Source organism: Homalodisca vitripennis, chromosome 3, assembly GCF_021130785.1.
Source record: "Homalodisca vitripennis isolate AUS2020 chromosome 3, UT_GWSS_2.1, whole genome shotgun sequence".
Lineage (NCBI taxonomy): Eukaryota > Metazoa > Arthropoda > Insecta > Hemiptera > Cicadellidae > Homalodisca > Homalodisca vitripennis.
The window spans coordinates 35048818-35071824 of NC_060209.1; the positions used below are offsets into that span (position 1 = coordinate 35048818).

The following is a 23007-nucleotide window of genomic DNA, read 5'->3' on the forward strand; positions in this document are numbered from 1 at the left end:
ATCAGCATGTCCACATAATAGCAATAACTAGTATAGATATAAGAAGCTATTACCACCAATATTTAAAATTTAATTTAACTTAAAAACAAAATCCTTTACATATTAAACGATTTAATAAATTTAATAAGAATGTACAAATCTCCCTAATGGAATAAACCATAAACTCGTTTTTAACTCATCAGGTTAAATTTACTAATATAAAACAATTTTATCTCTTTTACTAAATGTGGTGTTTGTTTATCCTTTATTTAAATGAATTACTGTAAAAAAACATTTAATTTTCAACCTTTAATGTCTATCAAATTCCTCTAGTTTAGTTTGAGACATGTAATTTTTTAAAGTTACATATAGCATAGTACGCTCATCGACGAACAATACAAACTTCTATAAATGATTGGTATTTTAAAATTCCTAAAATAATACTCCACTAAACTTTGTAGAAATGCATTGAAATTATAGAAAACATCAATATTAACAAACATCTTCAGAAACCAAAAACCATGGTAATTTTAGTCAATTTTCATAAAATATATTAAATGCCTACAGTTTTAAATCAGATGGTATTACAGATAATTTGACAGTTGTTTTTTCTATATTTAAAATTTATAGATCGGTACAGGAAAGCACCGATTGGAAATGCCACTGGCAAGAAGTGCTATTTCTGTGCCCCCACATTCTAGTGATAAATGAAAACATCCATCAAGATAGTACCTACATTTAAGCTCATATCACATAAGCGCTACAGTGCAACAATGCAGGCTTATAACAAAAATGTTCGACGTAATAGTATACCGGTACTGTAATTTCTCCTACTAAAAAACCATGCTTATAGTTGACAAGTAGAGATAACATAATAAATAAAGCATGATTAATCACTTTATCTTTCAGTCAAATAATATGTATAATGGTAGAATAAAGTGATAAATATAAAATTATGGATATATAGGTTTGGCGGCCCCAGGCTAAAAATCTGGTCAGACCCCCTTCCCCTACCTGTCTATGGCCCAGGTGATAGCTTGGGAGTTCGTGCTTCTGTCACACACACACACTGCATAAACACTAATATGTACCTCAAATATGCTTACTTTCATTTCAAAAAGAGCACTACTTTTCACTTACTTGTCAAAGAGCACTACTTTTCACTTACTTGTCAAAGAGCACTATAAAATATATTCTTACTAAGAACTACACAGACTCTGACTGGGATTTCTCACCATCGGTCTAAAACTGTTTTAGATGCTGAAATCTTTAAACCAATGCAATAAAACACCATGCAATGTTGCATAGAAATTCAAGTTATTTTATTTGTGATTGTAACAAAACTGTTGCACTTTCCAACTCAGGCCCCAAAACAAAGTTTTTTTACACTTCTATCTATTCTGATGTGTACAACCAAATGGGAATATTTAAAAATTAAAATCACTTATTAGAGGTGTGCTTAGTAGGCCATTTCAAAAGGATATGGCAATATCATCCCTGTTATTCAGCAGAAAATTGTATGTAAAGTGTAACATCTAGTATCTAAATAATAAAAATTTCAGTTTGATTTAATCTTCTTAAGTTTATGTAATTTGCTCGAACAAATTTACATTTAGACATACAGGCTGTTAATTAATGTCCCAATAAATGGCATATTAGTTTTCAAATACTTTATATTTTCTGTAAATCTGATCCACAGATTATAATAAAATTATGGTAAATTAATGAAAATGTTTGATACTCTTTTGACAAAATGTTTCACATGATTATCAAACATATTTAATATTGATGTGTGTAATCTGGATCATATGTTTCTGTGACAAACTTATGTTGAGGTTAAAGTTGATATTTCTGGTTAAATGATACAAAAATACAGAAGGTTTTTAGTACAAAGTTATAACAAAAGGAACAATGCTGACTTCAAGTGATCAAAAGCAATATAAAGCATTTGTAAAAAAGTTGGATAATGGATTTGGATTGAAAATGATAAATACAAGTAATGGCATTGAAAATGTTCTGATAATAACTTCAGACTCAGTTCTACAGCCTAATAATAAATCCACAGTAAATTCCCAGAATTCAACACTGATGCCCATTTTGAGTAAATTCAGTCAAGGTACGCTAAAAATTTATTACAATAATAAAGCAGAATAACAATAAAATTAACTCATGATAAACTGACTTTTATTATCAGTACATTTAAATTTGAGGTTATGCATGAATATCTATTGTGACTTACAAAGAGTTCAAGTGACAAATAATTGCAATCAACTTTGTGTGAGTTTAGTTATGACTTTTGAAGTTTTAAGATGTTATTATATTTACTCCATGCAAGTTACAAAATTATAAATGATACATCAAATGAAAGAGCAATTCAAACAATTTTTATTACTATAATTGTTCAGTGTGACCAATATTGGTCACATGACATACACCCAGTAAAAAGGTGAGCTCTTGCCATAGTTTGATAAGTGTTTTTGGAATAGTTGCTGCGACTGCTTCAATACTGTTTTTTAATACAGGTAGAACATCTGGCAGCAGAGAAACATACATGATTAGTTATACACCCACAAATCGTATGGTGTTAGGTCAGGTGAACTTGGAGACCATATAAAACATCACCCAGCTCTAGCAGTTGGATTCAATGTTGTTCAACCCATAGCTTACTTAGTTATACATGTTGTAGCAAACCATTTTTCTACCAAATGAAGTTCTCTGGTTCATCTTCTTTTCATAGAGGAAATAGCCAGTGCTTAATTTCTAAAATTTTAGGTGTGGGAACTCTTAAAGTGGGAAGCTCAGACCGGTGGGTATGGAATACACCCCAGGAAGGAGGGGGGCCCTCACCCAGGAAAACTTTTGAAAATTATAACTGTAAACCTTTGTTTTTAGGCCACCCAGACATAATAATACATTCATTTTTATAAAATACCAAGTGATATTTTAATGCTGTTTATTTTCTTTAAGGTGCTTGATTAGGATGTAAGAAAATAAAAACATGAATTTAAATTATTGAGTTTACTCTCTACTCTACTCTACTCCATTAACACCTTGTTGCCTACTTTAAATTTCCCAGAAATATTTGGTTTGATTTCATTGACCATTTTGTTTGAATCAATGAAGCTCGCCAATATTAATTTTTTAATGAATGGTAAAATAAAAACAAATTGAGCCTTATTCACAGTTTTATTTATACACATTACAGTAGTAATAATAATACATATTAATATGTAAATGGATGTTTGTTAATATAACAGCTTTTTTACAAGTTTGCATATTTTACAAAAAAATTGCATACCTTATGGGTACAAAACAATATTAATACATTCAAAATAAACCAACTTCTTGGAAAGGAAAAGGAAGCGTTTAATTACACACAAAATAAATGACACACAGAGTGGAGTAACACGGTTTCATTTTTTTAAATTTAGTGTAGTTTTAAAAAGTTAAGGTTGATTATTTTATTTGCTTATTAGTTATTATAACAAATATGTACGGATTTGTAGTATAATATTGTAAGGCAATGCCAAGACTGTTGGTAAACTTAGTTTTAGTTGTTTGTTAATATTTTAAAGTGAAAACTACAAAAGAAACAAAACAACAATACACAAAACTAACTGTAAGTACAAAAAAGAATTCAGAAACTTGAGTTCAGAACACAACTATAAGTTAGGCATAGGCTAGTTATTTTAATGAAAACTTAATGTTCTGAAATTCTAAAAGATATTTAAAAAACAGATTTAGGAAAAAAGTTCCCACAATGCAATGCTGTCTTCATGGTAAGTTTTCTGCCCTCGTTGTTTTGACTTGGTGTCAAGTGCAGAATGGTGTCCCTTCGCCAGCCAGGTTTTGACGTGTCGCTCGGGATTGTATCTAGCCACAGGAGGTCCTAGGAGCCTGATCCGCAATAAATCGCAAACAGTGCTAATGTAGAGTGAAGATCTAAGAGGAGACATAATTAGATTCATTGCAGAAAACCCACGTTCACATTCAGCACTAGACACTGCAATACTATTTATGATGGAAATCAGTTTCTTAAACGACGGCGGTTGCTCTAGAATAGTAGGTTTCTCTCCACTTAACATAGGCTTCAGTCCCTGCTTGAAGTGTCTGAAGTCTCTAATTATATCCTGAGAGCTGCTAATCTTAAATCTATCGCAGATTCGCTGGATCTCACATTCTCCGTAGGTGATGGATAAGTCTTTTGGCCAATACATGGGGTGGATCACTTTGATGTCATTCATGATTTTGGTGTAGTGTTCAGCCGCATTTGAAGATGATGATAGCAACCTTGAAGTCAAGTTGTTAGCGAGGCTTCGATAGAACTGTTTTTCTGGAATACTGGGTATCTTGGATCTTACACAAAGTTTAACATCTTGAAACATCAAATCGTCAATAGCAATTTTAGCTTCCACTGAACGTCTACCCATGTTTTCAACTCGGTTTTCAAACACTTTGATTAACAGTGTTACATCACTGTGGGCTTGGATAAGGTTGAGGCTTGATTTTTGAAGCTGTAAGGACAAATCCGATAACTCTTCTAGAGCATCGAACATCAATGTCAGGTTGTGTACAAAAGTTGTAGAAGATAATGTACTACAAAGCCCTTTGTAAGTTGAACGTTGCTTCGAGTCCCTTTGTTTGTCTTCAGATGCTTCAATGAAATGATTGTACAAAGCTTTAAAATCTGTCCAAACTGCTTTCACCGCCATTAAGCTGGAGGCTACCCAACGAGTATCTAAAACACGGCCGATTTTCAACATTTGCTCCTCTAGTCCTTTAGCAACTTCTGCCAACTCCCTGCTGTTTTTCGGTGAACAACTAAACATGTTTCTAATTTTATCCATGAATATCTTAAAATGATTGATTCCAGCTACTTCTTCTATGGAATCGTGCACGGCAAGCTCTAAACGATGGTTCAAACAATGCCAAATGAACAAGTTGGGGAACGTTTCAGTAAGCTGTATAGCAAGGCCAGATTTCTTGCCTAGTAGCACTGAAGCACCATCACAAGTTAGAGCAATCATATGGTCTTTCATGAATTCAAAGCTTAGACCTAATACTTGTAACTGATTTAAAAGTTCTTGTAATATACCAGCTGATGTTGTGCTATTTAGCTCAAAAAGTGTTAAGAACACTGTCATAGGGTTTTGCATTCCCTTTAGAACAGTTCTGATATAAACCACCAAAGCATTTTTGTTTGAAACTGAAGTGGCTTCATCCAAAAGCAGGGAAAATTTAGAGTCTGACTTGATTAGGCCATTTATCAAGTCTGATTTCATTTCGTCAGAAATATGATGAATTATATTGGAGCAAGCAACATTTGAATGTAGGATTCGCCCCATATCTAAGCCATTCATTATTTGAAGATCAATTTCAGTTTCAAACTCAAAAAATGGCCTATTTAGTTTAGCTTGCTTATAAGCCGTGCGGAAAATGCGCTCAGTTACAATCTGCTGCTCTTTATGCATAGAAGCAACAGCTTTTTTCATTGTATCTTTCTTAGCTTCAATGAGTATTTTTTCAGCTAAAGAATGAGCTCGAGACCCACGGTGTAAAAATATCTTTTTCCTAAGAGAGGATTGCTGGTCTTTTTTATTGTTTCCATAAGCGGTAACAGTTCCTAAAACCCACTCTTCGCTAATCTTTAGGCCCTTCGTTTTCTCTGCACCTAGAGTACTCACACTACGGCAAACGTTGCAACCTAGTTCTCTGTTCACAATTAACCATGGATTTTTAGCTTTAAATTCAACAATTTGTTCTTCAGACCAACAAACTGGCTGTTCACCCCTATTAACAAAATCATTATTTTCATTACTAACCTTAGCTTCGTCTGCATCAGATCCCAAACCCACCAACCTGGATACTATTTTGACCGACGAGGAAGTCGAAGGGGAATGGTAATCGCAATTATCCTCATTGATCCCGATTGCGTCTTCTTTTTTATCTTGATCAACAATTGAAGTTGTAGTCAATGCTTCCGAACTGCAGTTCTCATTATTCTCATAACCTTTTTTGTTTCTTAGGGTTAGGTTTAAAGAAATCAACACTTTTTCTGGTAGTCATAGTCAATTAGGAAACTATTTAGCTGCACCAGCACTAATAAGCAATCAACGACCTGCACCTCAAAAACGAACTTAAGCGTGATGGGATGCGATGCAACTTATAACTTAAACACGAAACACACCAAGGTCAAGTCAACTAGTCAACACACTTGTGATCACTGGGGCGGTGGCGCGGTGAAGGAATGGAGGGGGAAAGGAAGGGGGTGGGGTGGGTATTGCTTTGTTATTGAGAGGCGCAGCCGCGCATGCGCGAACTAGGATGACTCGCCCGTCACCTTCCTCCTGCCTGATTCCGTGCAAGAGCAAGACTCATCACAGCACAGCTCACAACTGCTTGTACGGGCGCTTACTATCTGCTTACGAGTCACTCGCAAACAAAGCATAGCATAATATTGATCCTACCTACAATTTTTTTTAACTAAAACTTGTACTCGTAGTTTTAAAAGCGTTCCCTTGCGTTCCGGCACTCTTGGGAGGTAAGGGAACGCCGTTCCCTTGCGTTCCCACTGAAATTAACCACTGGAAATAGCCATAGTTCTAGTGCACCAAGATAAGAAACACCATTTACAGTTTCTTCACTCAAAAGAATAGTTCATCAACTTTGTTCCACCAAACGGCACAAAAGGTTTCGATTTTAAAGAGTTTCATTGCAGCTGTACAACTTGTGTTGAGTTTGTTGACTTCCAACATGAGCACATAGTCTTTGGTGAAGTCACTGAATATGAATTGATCAAGAAAATCGTCATTGACCAATATATTTGAATTGGCATGTAAACCATAGGCTATAAGCTATAGAGTGTAATAACTCTAAATGACAAGGAAAAAAAAGAGTTACAATTTTAACAATGTTTTTTTCCTGCAAAGTAAAAACAATACTCGGGGGGTCTATCTCGGGTGAGATATACTTTTCAATGTCTTGACTTAAAAAAGTAAAATTATTCTATTCACAGCCCAACTGATAGCGAACATTTATCAGCAGTGAATGTGCGTGTGTGGGGAAAGGAAGTTTATAATATAGATAAAAAATGGAAGGACTATTTGGCTGTTATTAATCAAATGCATTGGTTATAAATAACAGTGAACAAATTTACTTTTAAGTACTCATATTGAAGAACATTGTAAAATTTTAACATAAAAGTTGTTATTATTTGTTACAGAAACTGTACGTTCAGAGCCGATAGCAAGTTTTACAAATAGTAATCTTGCTATAAACAGAATCCTGACTCACCTTGAACCATACTTGAAGGAATTAAAACCTGACATTGCTGGCTTTCATGTTTTCGAAAAAGATATCTCAAATTCAGAACCAAATACTCAGAAAGCTAGTGTCATTGTAGTAGCTAACACAAAACTGGCACGAGAGAAAGGTGTAAACATCAATATCCCAGGAAAATTAATGAGAGTTCTTGGGAAAGATAAGAAGAATAATACTCCGTTTGAAGCTGATTCACTGGTTAAACCAGTAACAATAATTGTTGGAGATTACATAATAAACATTAATATTTGCTATGATGTGCCAGTGACAGGCTGCAAGACAACAGGAACACAAACTCGGAGAGGACTTTTGTTTGCGAGTTCTGCTGACGATGACACTGTCTATAACATAGAGCCTTTGTTTTATGTTCCTACACAGACTGAACATAAAGAAAGTCAAACTGAGAGTAGTGTTTCCCAAACAAAATGCATACAAACAGAAAGAAATATTTTGACATCACAAACTGTTCAAACTCTCTCTGTCATGCTTGTTAATGATTGTTCAACTCAGACAGAATCAGTTATGGAAAGATGTTCTCAAGAATCAGTTCAAGGCATTGAGAGTGCTGATGCCAATGCAATCATAGAGTCTTTCTACTTGCCCAATGTCAAACCTGGTTTAGACAATAATATTGACACCAATTACCAATTAATTTCAAAAAGATCAAAGCAGTCAGTAACAAATGCTAAATCTTTTAGTTCTTTGTATACTTTTAATAGTCATACAAAGTTTATGTTTGACACTTTTAATAGTCATACAAAGTTTAATGAGGGCAAAAGCAGTCTTGATACTTCTGTTAGCCGTAGCCAAACTCAAAACTCTTACAGTTCTGTACCAGCGAGTAGTGTCTACAATTTGACTACGTCAATGGGAACTTTAACTGATGACATTGACAAACAAAACAATACAACAGAAAACCCAGAAACAAAAACAACTATTATTTTTGAAAACTTTCCTGAAAATATAACTCCAGATGGGAGTAATGATTATTTACAAATTGGAACTGACACAAGCAGTTTTGATACTATGCATCAGCACAGTTCAACAAAATTAGAACCAAACATTTTACATACAGAAAAAGGAAAAATGAGAATTAGTGCAGGAAATAACAGTAAATACATGGGTGGAAGTAAATCAAACATTTCTATTAAAGAAATAAAAGAACATTTGAATCAAACAACCCTTTCCCTATACCAGTTATACTCAGTTGTTGAATTTATTGAAGATTTATCAACAAAACCACCAGGTGAAAATGTAGATTTCATACGCAAGGAAAATACCACAGGAAAATTGTGTTCACAGAATGTAAATCTGACAAACTGTACTGAAACGATTACTGGTGAGAGTTTGGAGACTAAGGCAGTTTTAGAAAACCAACCACCACAAGATACTTTGTGTGATCGCTGTGGTTTATTTTTCCTGATAACAATGCATCATGAATGTATTAAAGATCATCAAATAACTGATGGTAAATGTTTTAATTACACCGATACAGATTACAAGTTTGTTGACAACCCAAAAGAAAACCACATGTCATGTCATCATGTTTGTATAGACATTACAAGTATATCTTCAGAAACAAACTTGAGCAAATCAAATAAACATGATACTACTTGTAGTGCCCCTCACTGTTTAACTAATACAATATTGAATACAGGTGATACGAAATTAAGTAATTCACTGATATTTTACAACACAAAATATGAATCTACGTCTAAAAGTAGTCATGAAACTAACTTCAAATCAAATCCAACTCATATAGAAGAAAAGAAGGAAAACCATACTTATAATGTTGATCAAAATGATGGTAACTTGAACAAGTTTATAAACAACATGATAAAAGAGCCAAATATCTGCAATGAAACAGGTTTGGCTGACAAAATACATAAAAGTAAGAAAAAAATGCAATGTAACAATTTTCATCAAAATGAGCACAGAAACAATAACATAACTGAACACAATGCAGAGGAATTATTATTAGTGATGCCCCTTTCAAAAGATAAGGACATTACGGTATACGAAGATACCTTAGCTTCATCTCAGAAAAGACAAATTAAGTTTACAGATATATCAAAATCTATGAATAACTTACCCAATGCCACAGCAATAAATGGAATTCGTGAAAAGAGAAATAACAGTTCTACCACATCACATATGTGTGTATTCAAAAGACAATTAAAATCATTGTTCAATTTTAAAATATTCTCTGAAGCTAGAAATGAAAACACACTTAATTCAGATTCTAAAGTTAGATATTCTAAACAATCTGAAATTGAACCTTCAAAAATAACTTTGGAAGATTCCCAAAACACAGTTGGAGTACCATGCTTCAATAGAAATAGAGGTAAAACGTACAGTTCTGTAAATGTTCTATTCGAGAACAACTCTCAATTTTCAACTACAATGAACTCTTCTTCTAGTACACTTCATATAATTCCTTCTTCTGAAGGATGTAGTCAAGTAAATGGGGAGCTCAGTGTAGTTTCTAATACTGATTCAAATATTTGCAGTTTACCAGAGAAGCTGAAGAAAATAGTCACAAAATCAGAAACCTTTGGGGACAGACCTAGAGACAAAACTTACCGTACAAAGAGTGAAGTGGGTATTTTAAAAACTATTTTATCTGAAAAATTTTGTGAAATCAATAAAGACGAAATAAAAATTATAGAAAAGAATTCTGGAAAATTGGACCAAAATTACAAGAAGGAAACGTTTACAAAAACTAAAAAAAGAATATTTTGTTTTACTTTCTAGATTATTTAAAAGAGAAAAATAACATTGCAAATTAATAAGAAATATGTCACAATGTCTTTTAGTTTGTTATAATTTACTTAGATTTGGAAGTGATATTATTAATGACATATTTATCTCTATCAGTTACAAACTTTCACCACATACCAAGCACTTATTTGAAGGTGAATATTTAAGGATGAATATAACAAATTTAATTTCAAGTATTACACTAAAAGGTTAAAGATTGATTAAAGAGGTTAAAAAGTCATGTTTTATCGTGAGAGTTTTTATAGAATAAGAAGACTAAGCTCACCTTTACGAGATTGGACGGGTATTCTATGTATTGTTAACAGATGTACATAAAAAAATAAGAGGAATAGTCTTAAAGATAAGTCTGTTCTTCATATCTCATCAAAACTCTCATTTTAAAACATTAAAAGGTTCTTTTAAAACTCTTATTCTTGAAATAAGAAACCTTTTTGCTACACCACATCAAATTCATATTTAAACCAGTACATGATCCATACAGCTTGCTAATTAGTCTTAGCCAACTAGAAATGCTATCCTGCAAAACTATCCACCTGCCGAACAGATAGTTTTACCCAGAAGTGATGTAATTTTTTAACCTTGGCGATAAAAAAAATAGAGAGACGTTGCTCATAATCAGATGCTATATAAATAAAGAACCTGAAATATGTAAGTTTTATTAAAAAATCACTTCTCCAGTCCAAAATTAAGGAAATTAATATACCACATATTTTAAATAAAACAAACTTATTTTCTCCCTATAACATATTTTTTTATCTTGTATTTCCAGACAAGTTCAAAATTAAAATAAGATGTTCATAATAATTTAGGACTCTGCAATGTTAACATAATGCAGAAATGTTCAATTTTGTAGACCAATAATATCTTAAAGCCTTTAACTAAAATAAAAAAAAAAAAAAACTTTTTTAATCTGACATTTGGTACATTTTCTAAGCTGTAGGCTATTGTGAATTTACATTTTATACATGTTAATGTTAATACACACTTGAGTACAAAATTTGTGAGAATATTTTCAGAAGACATTATTTGGCCTAAATATTAAACAAATTAAATTATTAACCATTTTACGGTTTTTGACATAATATTACATTCAAAGCGAATGCTCAAAAAATGCTACGAACAAAGAGTAATAAATATTACACATTGCTATATTGTTCCACTTTTATTCTGCTATTTGACTTAATATTGCACAAGAAGCATTTCTATGACAACCCATGCACCACGCATGTATTTCTGGCGTTTTCTACTAGATGTCACCACTACCATAATTCTCTGTCATGAGTGTTTGTACCTTGGGGAGTTCGTTGTAGTCGCACAGTGCAGACAGCTACCATGTGTTGTACATGTCACCTGCCTGGAGTGTTTTATGATTTTATTTCTAGTATTTATTGTACCAGGGAAATATCCCATACACAAATAGACGATTGGCATTGTTTACGGAATGATGACACGGACAAAGATAGTGAAAATGATTTAGTGGACAATATACAAAAATATTGAAAAGATGCTAAAACAAAATTTTTTGCATAAAAACATACATTTAAACTGTGCAAACCAGTCACTGTAAAAAAGAAAACAAAATTAGGTACAAAAACAAAACTGTTTAGGGGCTGAGGTAAAATTGTAATAGAGTAATAGAAACATGAACTCTGTTGTTGTGGTGTTACTGTCCTTTACCTTTGTTAGAATACAGCACAAGTATCCAGTTAGTATTTTATAGTGATTGTAAAATACTCTGATTCAAAAAGAAGGGGAATATGTCTCATCATTTGTCATGTTTGTTTAAATGAAGAACCTGTGAAAGAAACTAAGTAAATTTTATTCAGTACAAAACTATAAACCTAGACTATATTATGATCAGTTGAACATAATCAATCACAGACTTTCTAATTATGGTTCAAGAAGGAACAATAATTGTCATGAATTTGATAGAAGATACCCCATATCATTTACTGTCCAATTAATTACAGAATATTTATCATAAGCCCAAACGACACAAAGTAGATACCAAGGAAAAAATATTTCTTCCTGTGTGGCTTATGAAAAAAAATTTAGCCCTTTCTGAGCAGGGGGGTAATGAAAGTACTCTCATTTAGAAGTCACATTCTTATGCTATTTACAGAATATTAACCCATTGGCTACCAATGACATATATTGCACATTGTCGGTTAACATCAGCGTAATTACCAATGACAGGCACTGCCCATCACACAAAGTTCATAACTTTGAGGTTGAAAATATTCCCGATACTGAATATTTTGGCATTTATCTATACTATTTATCGATGGTATGTTCACATAACATGTTTGATTTTGAAGCTGGTCAATTCTCTTAAATTGCTGTTTACCGTTTGTTTTGATTGCCGTTTAAAATGACATTGTGGTAAGATCATTTCTTTTCTGAGTTTTAGTAACTTTGAGTGATGAGTGAGTAATAATGAAATTTTGAGTGAAAGAAGAATTTCTTGGTGATAAAGAAATTTAAGAAAATTATGTAAGAAGGTGTAACTTTCAAACTTGGGAGTGGCTAAGGCAATATAATAATCCACATAATTTATTTTTAGTGGTAGATCTGGTTAAAACCCAATTGTTGCTAGGCAACTAAATACTTACAATATATAATTATAAAATACAATTTGAACTGTTGTACAGTTGATTAATATTTTTAATAGACCCTAAGCACTCACACAATGATTTCCATAGCAACATAAAAAATTAATTCGGTGCCTGAGGGTAAAATTATTTGAATTTTAATTGGTAGTTAAAGGGTATGCCAACATATCCTTGAAGCTGGGAGCACATGCTGAGTGCATTGCCTGCTTGTTCTTTGGTAATTATAATTACACATTTGTAGGAGCATTCCAGGGTAAGTACATCTTTTGTGGACCGCACCATTTCTTATAGTGTTGTTTGTAATGGCAAAGTTACGTAACACCTATATTTACAGAATACAGAATGCTTTATTCATAAACATCAAGTTAGAACAGGTGTCAAATACAAAATAATATAAATGAAAATCAATACAATGTAATGGAAATAAATTACATTGCTACATTACATTACATTGTTTAGGTTTAGAATGCTATTAATTGTGATGTTTGTAATTATAGTGTTATTGAACTAATCATAGAGTGGAGGAAATATAACTATGTTTACAGCTAACATGCTGGGTGAAAATGTAACCTTTTGGAAATGTCTAAGTATAAGTGTTACAATAAGTACCAGTTTTGATTTTATTAGTTACACAAGAAAACTCATCTAATGCCATAAATCTGAGGTATGGAAAAAGTGAGCGCTCAGATTGCTCTCTGTGGAGTAGTATGAGGTGGTATCAGAAAGTTTCCGGACTGTACTCGCCATTTTTTTGGATGTGACTGTACAAGCTAACACGCCTGTAGGCTCTGCCACAATAGCCGCTAAGTCACAGTGCGGTCTTGTTGTGTTTTACCATTATGTAGCGATTTTAGTGACGGGTGATAGACTCGAGCAACGGACTTACATCAAAACAGCAGTAAAATTATCGGCTACATTATGGCAATTACGTAATAATTTAAAAGTAAAATAAATTTAAAAATATTGCCTTAATGGTATTTAATTTAAAAAGGAATTAAAAATATTTCCACCATTACACTCATAGTACATCTAATAATTGCAGATGGTGGCACATAAGGTTGAAATATAGTTGTGGATTAATTTGTTAATCAGTGTTATCTATGAATTTTAGGTTTAATGCCAAGGAGTACAGTACAGAAAGTAGCTATTAAAACATTGTTCTGTCTTTAAAAAATATTGTGTGTACAGTTTACATGGAGGGAGAAGTAATTTTACTATCCAGTTGGTGACAGAAAATATTTGTTCATTAATTTTTATATGTGGATTAAAACAGTGTCTTTGAATACGTAATACTAGTGATGGGTTACTCGGGGTAGACCCTTTGTAAAATTCAATGAAACCAATTAATCGATATATTTTTCCTTTTAAATTACTTTTATAAAGAAGGAGAGCAATGCTCAAGTTCCTCAATGTACCTACAAAATAATAAATTAGCCTTTTATTGGCTTTTCTCACCATATTTCATTTATATTCATAAGTAACACACGAACGGAAGTAATGCATTTATTTAAAAATGCTAGATGGGTGAAATAAAGAAATGAATAGTCCAAAAAATGAAAAATACTGAGATAAATAAACTAATGTAATTAATACAATATTTTTTACTTAATTACATAAACAGTTACATCTTGGAACATTATTTCCTCTTTTTCTTTGGGGATCTAGATCTAGAACGATCTCTTTTCTTGTGTTTTCTCCGTTCTCTTCTCTTATTTCCATCAGTGTCACTCTGAAAAAAGAAGAAACTTAAGTAATATGAAAGAATATAATCCAAGTATATATTATAAGTAATATATATCCATAGGGTTATATATTTAAACATTATTAAACACAATTCCTTTTTAATATTAAATTTCTTCCTATTAACATGTCAACTACAGCAAACACTTAGGTGCATGTTTAGGTGGTGTAGGAATACTCAATATCACTTAGATAGAAAGCAGTAAATGTGTTAACTATATGCATTATAATTGGTTATACAGCAGTTTAAATAAAATTGGCCTAGATTCATTGTTAAGATTATGCAAAATAACACTAAATTTGCTATGGAATAATCTTACCATCACATTAACAAGTTTTATCAGAATATAATAAACTTCTGGAACTACAGCAGTCTATATAAAAATGTATAAAAAACATAATGAATAAATATAAATACAGTACTTTTAAACTAACCTCAGAATCTGATTCAGAACTCGATGCTTTCCTTTTATTCTTCTTCTTTTCCTTTTTATGTTTTTTATCTTTTTTCCTCTTTTTAGACTTAGATGATTCCTTTTGACTTGTTTTTTTCATCTTCAATAGAATTCACAGGAACTTCATTAATATCATCCTCTGGAATAAGTTCATAAATCTTACCACTGCCACCCTTAAAGGAAACAAAATATGTTAATAAAACAATTATCAAAATAACAAGAGTCGTAACTTAAACAGATTTAAAACTAATCTAAAGAAAATAGGTTTAAAGAAACAATACACCGAATTTGAAACGAAATTCAAAGATAAAATGCAGAAAGGAGCAATTGGTCATTTAAAATAAACAAAAAAATCACTTTCATCATAGATATTTATTTATGTATGGTTATCTAAATATTTAGTTTAAATCTAAGTTATGTGGTGATTCTATTGGTATCTATTTACTGATTTCTATCCAGGTCATATTAACAAATACTTATTTTTATATTAAAAAGTCCATTTGTTCATACAATTTTCAGAATTAATATAAATAATAGGTTTTTAAATATGAGGTACCAAATAAGCTGTATTTGTTACTGTTTACTTGATCTCACGGTTTTTGACTTCCATTAATACCTTCAAAATTGTATATAAGTTGATCTATAATTGGCTTTTAATGACTTCTCATGGACTGTCTTTACTTTAATTTTACTGTCCTCCCGCAAACATCCATTGAGGCATATACAGTATTTTGACATGCTACTTGATGATTTGCAGATAACTTTTGTAAGTTAAATCATACAAAATTTTAATCTTGATTATAATAGCATCAATAATTAGTTAATTATATTTCAACTGGTTTCAAATAAATCAATAATCTGATGAAGGTTTTTAAGGTATATTTTTCAACATTCTATACAGTTGTAGGGTTTAGCCCCCTACACTGGCTGGGATGGTACTCGAAGAAAGTGCGAAGTCTATGATCTTCAACTGAGTACGCTATAACACAGTGACAGCTGAAATCTGCTATCTATCTGTATCTGAAGAGATGAAACAACCTCAAAACAGCTTCACTAGGCGAAGTAACTCCTTTGCTCAAACTTGGTTTACCAAGCAACAAGGTGTATAACACAGGGGTATCCCCTACGCCTTAGCAGCCATACTAAAACTGCTGGCTAAGATGATTTGATAGACTTACAACTAGTCTATCCCTTCATTTTATACAGAACATTATTTTACCCTTGTTACCCACTGGGTAAAAAGTGTAATAGACAAAACAAATTTTACATTTTTAATAAAAAGTTTACATTATTTTAATGTGTCATGAAAATCTCAAATTTAAGCAATATTTTATTTTCAAATAACTCTAATTTACCTTAACACACTAAACTATATTTATCTCTTGACTTAAACATAAATTAGACTTTCATATGGGTACAAATTTAATAAATCATTTGGCCAAGTAAACGATGATAAGGAAGTACCTAATTTTGTATCGATGAACGAATAAATTTATGTAAATTCCCAATTACAACCACCTTGAAATTGTATAAAGGACATGGATTTTTAGTGTAACTATGAAAATAGATAATGACAAATTATGTACGTCCTAAACATAAATATTGCACTGATTGATAAGCACAATAATACACAAAATGCTGTACACAGTCCATAAATTCAATAATGAGTTTGTTATTCTAAAAAGTCTGCTTACTTGAAAGCAATCCTTGGCTAAGTGACCAGTGATCCCACATTTTGAACAAGTAGTCTTGAGAACAGCTTCCAAAGTGATTTTCTTTCGCCCTCCACCTGGAGGCATACTCTTGCGTTTCTGTTCATCCTGACTTGAACAAAAATCTTTCATGAAGGTTATTAAATTTACAAAATATATATGAGACAGTGATATATATATAAAACAAAATGAGAGAAAGGGAAAACCTACAAAAATTTTACATCATTATAATACTAGATTTAAAAGAAATGTCCCTCAGCACAAACTAGAATTAAAAAAAAAAAAAAACTGATTTTATGGGCCATACATTTTTAACAAAACTACCAACAAAAATAATAAATGAACAAAATCTTATTAAAATGAAAAAAGAGTTAAAAATATATTTGATAAATCTGGCTCTGTACTCCCTTGATGAGTTTTGGGAGGGAAGGTAGATTGGGAATGCCTGGTATGTAATTTTAGTATTTCATGTATATAAGCTTCTGGATTGTTTATTTCTTATTACATTGTATAATTTTAATTTTAAATGACATATAGATTAATTAGTATATTGTAAAAAACTTATTGACACTATTCATGTACACGCTGTACTATGTACAAATAAAGAATTTTTGAATCTTGAATCTTGAAAATAGAGTTGCATACAATAACATACAAATGAAACTGATTAAATCAAGGATTTTTTTACAAAATTACTTGATTTTGTACTAACTTATCACATACATCCTGACATCTATTCAGTATATAATTGAAGGACAGGTCTGTTTAAAAATGTTAATCTTGATTGTAATAGCATCAATAATTAGTTAATTATATTTCAATTGCTTTCTATTTTATTTTTAACAATCTGCATTACATCTTCAAATGTTTAGGTTAACTTTATAGACCTGCAAATACTCTCTCAATGGGTTTATAAATACATAAAATTATATTCAGATTCCCATTATTACAATAAGGTTAGTTCAAGAACGTTATTGGCACCAACAACGTAAAACAAAACACTTCTACAGTGAAAAACTATTGTGCTCAAAATACAAAATGGCGGCTAGCGGTTAAATGACCCATTTCTCGACGTATGTTTATAGATAATTTTTTGTTTGGAATAATGAATACTATCAGTCACAGAGGTTTGTGACATCCTTTTGTGGACACCTGTATATTGCATTAATACCCCCATTACCTGTATATTTTTCTAGTAATTTTTAGCATTATAATGATACAGGGTAATTCAAATAATAAAATAATACTTGTACCTACTTATTCACTGTCACTGTAACTAAAGCCAGATAAATCTAAAAGTGTATCTTTAAAAAGATTTATTTTTTATTAATTATTAATACGGAAAGCTTTATTTTTCTTTGAGAAATTACTTCTGTTGTGATGATAGCATATTTGTGTACCAACAACAAACAGCTAGTGTGACATATTCAAAATATTGAATCATTAAAAGTGACTGTGAAGATAGAAGAAATATCTACTTATCTTGTAATTAATGTTATATGGTATATTTATGTTATCATTAAGTAATTATTAGGTTTTTACTGAAATTAATGGATATATTTTTTTGTGCTTAATGGAAGATGACTCACTGAATTTGTACTCCGTTTGGATCCAAATCCCTTCCGTTGCCTTGATTAACAACTTTCATTGATAATCCAATCTTTCCATCGTCCTACAAACAAACAAATATTTTCTAAAAATCATATAGATTGAAAAGTGCATAAAGAAGAATAATTTTTAGGGTATTCTAATTAGAAAAAACAAAACTTTTGCTACTATTACTCTTAGCATGATTTTGAAGAATCCGTTTTATACAATTAAGAGATTTTTTTATGAAATCCAAATCACGTTTTAACATCATAAAATTAGATTTTTGATGTTTTTATGGACAGGGTACAACTGCATTTACTTTATTCAGTGATATAACACTTTTTTATACTTAAAGCAATAGACATAAGCTTATTCTAGTATAATAATTTGTCAGTGGCAATAATGATTTTTGATTTCTTCATCAAGTTAAAAGGTGAGGCCTCAGGGATTAAACGGTATTGCTCAGTTTTCCTATGTTTACTTTTTGTGATTGTAATGTCAAAACAATATAATTATATATCAAAATAATGAGGAAGCATTAAAAAAGGTAGTATCCAAATTGGAAAATGTTTAATTTAAAAAAGTTTAATTTTTAAACTTGTATGGTCAATTTCAAGAATGATCAGGCAAAGCTGAAACTGAAAAGGGGCAATGTCTTCAAGAAAACTACATCATTATCTGCTTTAAGAGAAAACCAAAATGATGTCCTGTTATTTGTAAAAACCAAGTTTTAGTCTCACAATTCTTCAAATAAAAATTAAGAACAAACTCATCACGAGGTTGATCACCATATTCTTAATCATATCAAAATCTTTTTTCAGTTCATTCAAATTGGAAAGATTTTAAATCTGGATGACTAAGTCAATAAGTAATTTAATGCATCCAAACAACTTCCTATAGTAATACTTTCAATGTTTAGCCTACTTCTAATCACTCACTTTCAGTATTATTTGATTTTAATGTCTTTAAAACTTCTGTTTAACTGTATATAGTTTTATATTTAACTTTGTTCTCTGCAGGCACAAAAATAAAATTTTTTGAATGAATTTTTATCCTTTTGAAGTTTATTAATTATTTAAAATTCAATTGGCAGCCATTTAAAAACTTCTTAAAAATATTTTAATAACAAGTTCGTATTTGAGTACGTACATATATACATGACTTGTGTTGATGCTTGTACAATTGACGATTTAACCTTTTTTGTAATTTTCTACAATTACAGTAACAACTTAAATTTCTTTAATACTGACATATATTACAAAAAGAATGTTTTAAATTATATCTGAGACGAAAACAGTTGTAGAAAAGATGAGAGCCACAAAATTAAGCAAATATTGTTGTCCTCTTTCCCTATTTATTACAAACATTAATTTTATGAAATGAAAAATGTCTAATAAAGATATGTTTAATTTCATGTTTAATGTTTGTAATACATAAGATATAAGCTAAAGTCTGTTTACTATATGAAAAAGTGAACGTGTTAATAGTGTTTCAGATTATATAATATTGAAGTTGGATAGTATTACATCGAATTGTTCAATAATAATAATTGAAATATGAGAGTAGGCTGCCTTTAAAGTCTCCCCTCAAATTATTATACCATTGCTTTAAAGATACACTAGTTTAACAAAAAAAATAACATTAGAAAAATAATTATGCAGCATCAACATATCGTTGTTTGCCAAAGCACAGGGCTAATATGTATTTAGGGTGTATCATAGATTGTAAATTGAACCCCTGAAATAAAAATCTTAATTTTAACAAAACAATTACTTACTGATATGCTAATTACTTTACACCAAACACGTTCCCCTCGTTGCAGAACTTCTGTAGCATCATCCACATTAGTAGATGATATCTGACTTCGGTGGACAAGGCCTTGATTTCTGTTCCCTGGGATGTGAACAAATGCACCATAATTTTGGACACTTGCCACCTACAAACACAATAAAATAGTGACAACTCAGCTAAAATTAATTCTACATGCAAGCTGGTCAAAATAGTTTCTTATAAACTAATCTCTGGACCTTCTTAAGAATTTTCTAGCTGAATTTTAAAATTATATAATCCATTTCATATTTACAAAAGACCTCACTCATACAGAACATGGCCTACTTTTTTATGATACATATTGCCTAGGCCTATATCACTGGGACAAATGCCTCAAGAAAGATCAAATATGTATATGTGTTGTTTTTAACCCTTTGGGTAATGTCATCCAGAAGTTGCCAAGAAGGACACACCTGTAACTGTCGAGAAATACTAATGTTCGGATGACTGAACATTTAAAATTGTATTTTAGTATTAATTTTTTATAATCAATTGATTACATGTACACTAGTACTAATCTTAACACAAAGAAATGTAGATTAAGAATATATTAAAGATTAATATACACACTTTGTTGTTTATTTCATTCAAATATAGATAGCATTAACAACGAGAGAGCTATTATGCAGTTGCGAGATTTTATTACAGTGTTATAAAAATGTTTTTCAATAAAACTTATTAAAATTTGAGATTGTGTACAGTTTTGGTTAGTATTTAGTGACATAAGTAGTTTTAACCTCAAGAATCTTTTTAAAGATTTTTTTTAACTAATTCAATAAGGAAAAAATAAGTTTTTCTTTTTAGGTAACCTAAGTACATTATGTATAACTTTTAGGTTTTTATTGGTTTCATGTAATATTACTTGTGGTTCTAAAGAATCTTCTTGTAAAGTAATTGTGAATTTTTCCAGAAAATATGGAACTTATTGGCAATAATGCTGCAATATAATAAGTGGCCACTGAAACATCGAATCATGATTACCGATTATAAATATCGACCCATAATGGGCTAAAATGAGCCTAATACCCCTCAGGTACATATCACTGTTATTTCTAAGAAAGATTTAAATTTGGGCAGTATCTAAAGGGTAATGAACATATTATTCTTCAACAACATTCGCAGGTTACCCATACATTTGTTGTGATTTTGAGGTTATGTTTTAAAGTGATAAAAAATATTTAACTAGGCCAAAAAGCTATTGGCTAAAAGTGATAGGGCAGTCACAAATCACAATCCCCTTGTTTACTAAAATTTAAACATTTATCCTTATCCTACACAAATTTAAATTTACTCAACTATTAGCATATTCTGATCCATGCATCACCATGGTAAGAATATTTTACAAACATACAACTGTATATAATCCAATAATTGATTTATTGTAATTTAAAAAAGAACACTTGAAAAATTAACAATAGGCCTGTAATTGAAGTAAGTGTCATGGATAGCATAATTAAAACATTTTGACTCTCCAGCGGCTTAGAAACTTACCTCACCAAGAAATATAGTGTTCAGTATATTAGATTGTTCTCCTTCCATAATACGTAGGTATGTAGCGTAAAAATAATTTAATTCTTTTGATAATTCACATAGATATATTTGTTTTTGACTCGAGGTTAGTTCTTCACAACAAAACAAACAAACCGATCAATGCCGCAAGTTCTTTTTACAGTTTACTTATAAAGAGGGCTTTGAAGACGTCATGAAGCCCCGATATGCACTGCCATGTGGTTGCTTATACAGAATGTTCTGAAAAAAGGTGCCCATAAGTCAGTGCGTGATTCCTCACATCAAAATAAGAAAAAAAGGTCTAATTAACATAGGTCCGAAAATGCTTAGTTACCAAGTTATACAGGGTGAAAGATTTCGTCTGAATTTCAGTTCCCCTGCTGCAACGAAGCCCTACGGGTATTTGTTGGCTGTTAATTAAGATGTACAATTTAGCGTACTTTATGTAAAATGAACTGAAAAATTGAATAAAACCGTTTCCAGACCTGTAGCTACAGTAATTTTTAAGATATGTGACGAAATACGCGAAACTTGGTCCCGAAAAACAAGTTACATTTAGGTTTGAAGCAGATTTACTATGTTAAATGTACAATAAACACAAAATATTTTTTCACGGTACTTGTAGAAAATTTAATTTCGAAGAGAAAGATGTAAAATAAGTCTATAATAGACAAACGCAAACTTTAAAAAATAATCCTTAATTACATACAAAACGCATGAAAAATAGACAAAATCTGTTAAACCAAAGGGTCCAGGCTCTTTTGCCTCGAGATTACTTTCCTCGTGTTCAGTTATGCCAATGGCTTATCCAAAGGTGCAGAAATCCACATTTTTTAAATTACATTATCTTTACTGATGAAGCAAAATTTTCAAGAATGGCTATTCTTAACACCCACAATACTCACATGTGGGCAATTGAAAATCCACGTGCTATTTCAGAGAACCGTCACCAATATCAGTTTTCTATAAACGTATGGGCTGCTATTCTGGGTGATAAAATTTTTATAAGTTTTTTACCTGATACGCTCAATGGTGAAAATTATTTACATTTCTTGACGACTAATCTGAATGAGTTACTCGAAGATGTGCCACTATACACACGCAACAACATGTGGTTCATGCAGGATGGAGCTCCAGCTCATTACACATTACAAGTAAGAGAATTTTTAAATGAAGCATATCCAAACAGATGGATTGGTCGAGGAGCCCCAGTAGCATGGCCTGCAAGGTCACCTGACCTCAATCCTCTAGACTTTTTCTTATGGGGACATTTAAAGACGCTTGTCTACGACTCGCCTGTGGATACCATAGAAGAGTTGCGAATAAGGATTGTTAACGGGATTCAAAGGATACGTGAGACACCTGGGATCTTCGAAAAAGTTCGGCAGTCTATGAGAAGACGGCTGGATGCTTGTATTTTGAATGAGGGGAAACATTTTGAACATCTACTGTGACGTGGTTAGTTTTTTAGGACAAGTG

The 23007-nt window shown here is 31.5% G+C and overlaps 2 protein-coding genes across 2 annotated transcripts; one reads left to right on the top strand and one right to left on the bottom strand.

The window, feature by feature from the left end:
• The first annotated feature begins 1809 nt into the window (after nucleotides 1-1809).
• Nucleotides 1810-13843, top strand: LOC124358144. The gene is made up of 3 exons (XM_046810437.1): nucleotides 1810-2095; nucleotides 7202-9455; nucleotides 13804-13843. The coding sequence occupies exons 1-3, from the start codon at nucleotides 1891-1893 to the stop codon at nucleotides 13841-13843; spliced, it is 2499 nt and encodes an 832-aa protein (XP_046666393.1). The 5' UTR covers nucleotides 1810-1890.
• A 410-nt stretch (nucleotides 13844-14253) lies between these two features.
• LOC124358632 (nucleolar protein of 40 kDa-like) lies at nucleotides 14254-21688 on the bottom strand. The gene is given in 7 exon segments (XM_046810933.1): nucleotides 14254-14421; nucleotides 14868-14963; nucleotides 14965-15060; nucleotides 16582-16711; nucleotides 18189-18271; nucleotides 19967-20125; nucleotides 21511-21688. Coding segments are annotated over 7 exon segments (705 nt in total). The 5' UTR covers nucleotides 21559-21688; the 3' UTR covers nucleotides 14254-14328.
• Nucleotides 21689-23007: the final 1319 nt, after the last annotated feature.

What these genes read in the sequence shown, in the direction of transcription:
- LOC124358144 (XM_046810437.1), top strand. Translation starts at nt 1,891, where the DNA reads ATGCTGACTTCAAGTGATCAAAAGCAATATAAAGCATTTGTAAAAAAG. An exon ending in TTTGAGTAAATTCAGTCAAG is followed by an intron (nt 2,096 to 7,201) that starts GTACGCTAAAAA and finishes TATTTGTTACAG; the next exon opens with AAACTGTACGTTCAGAGCCG. An exon ending in AGTTCTACCACATCACATAT is followed by an intron (nt 9,456 to 13,803) that starts GTGTGTATTCAA and finishes TATGAATTTTAG; the next exon opens with GTTTAATGCCAAGGAGTACA.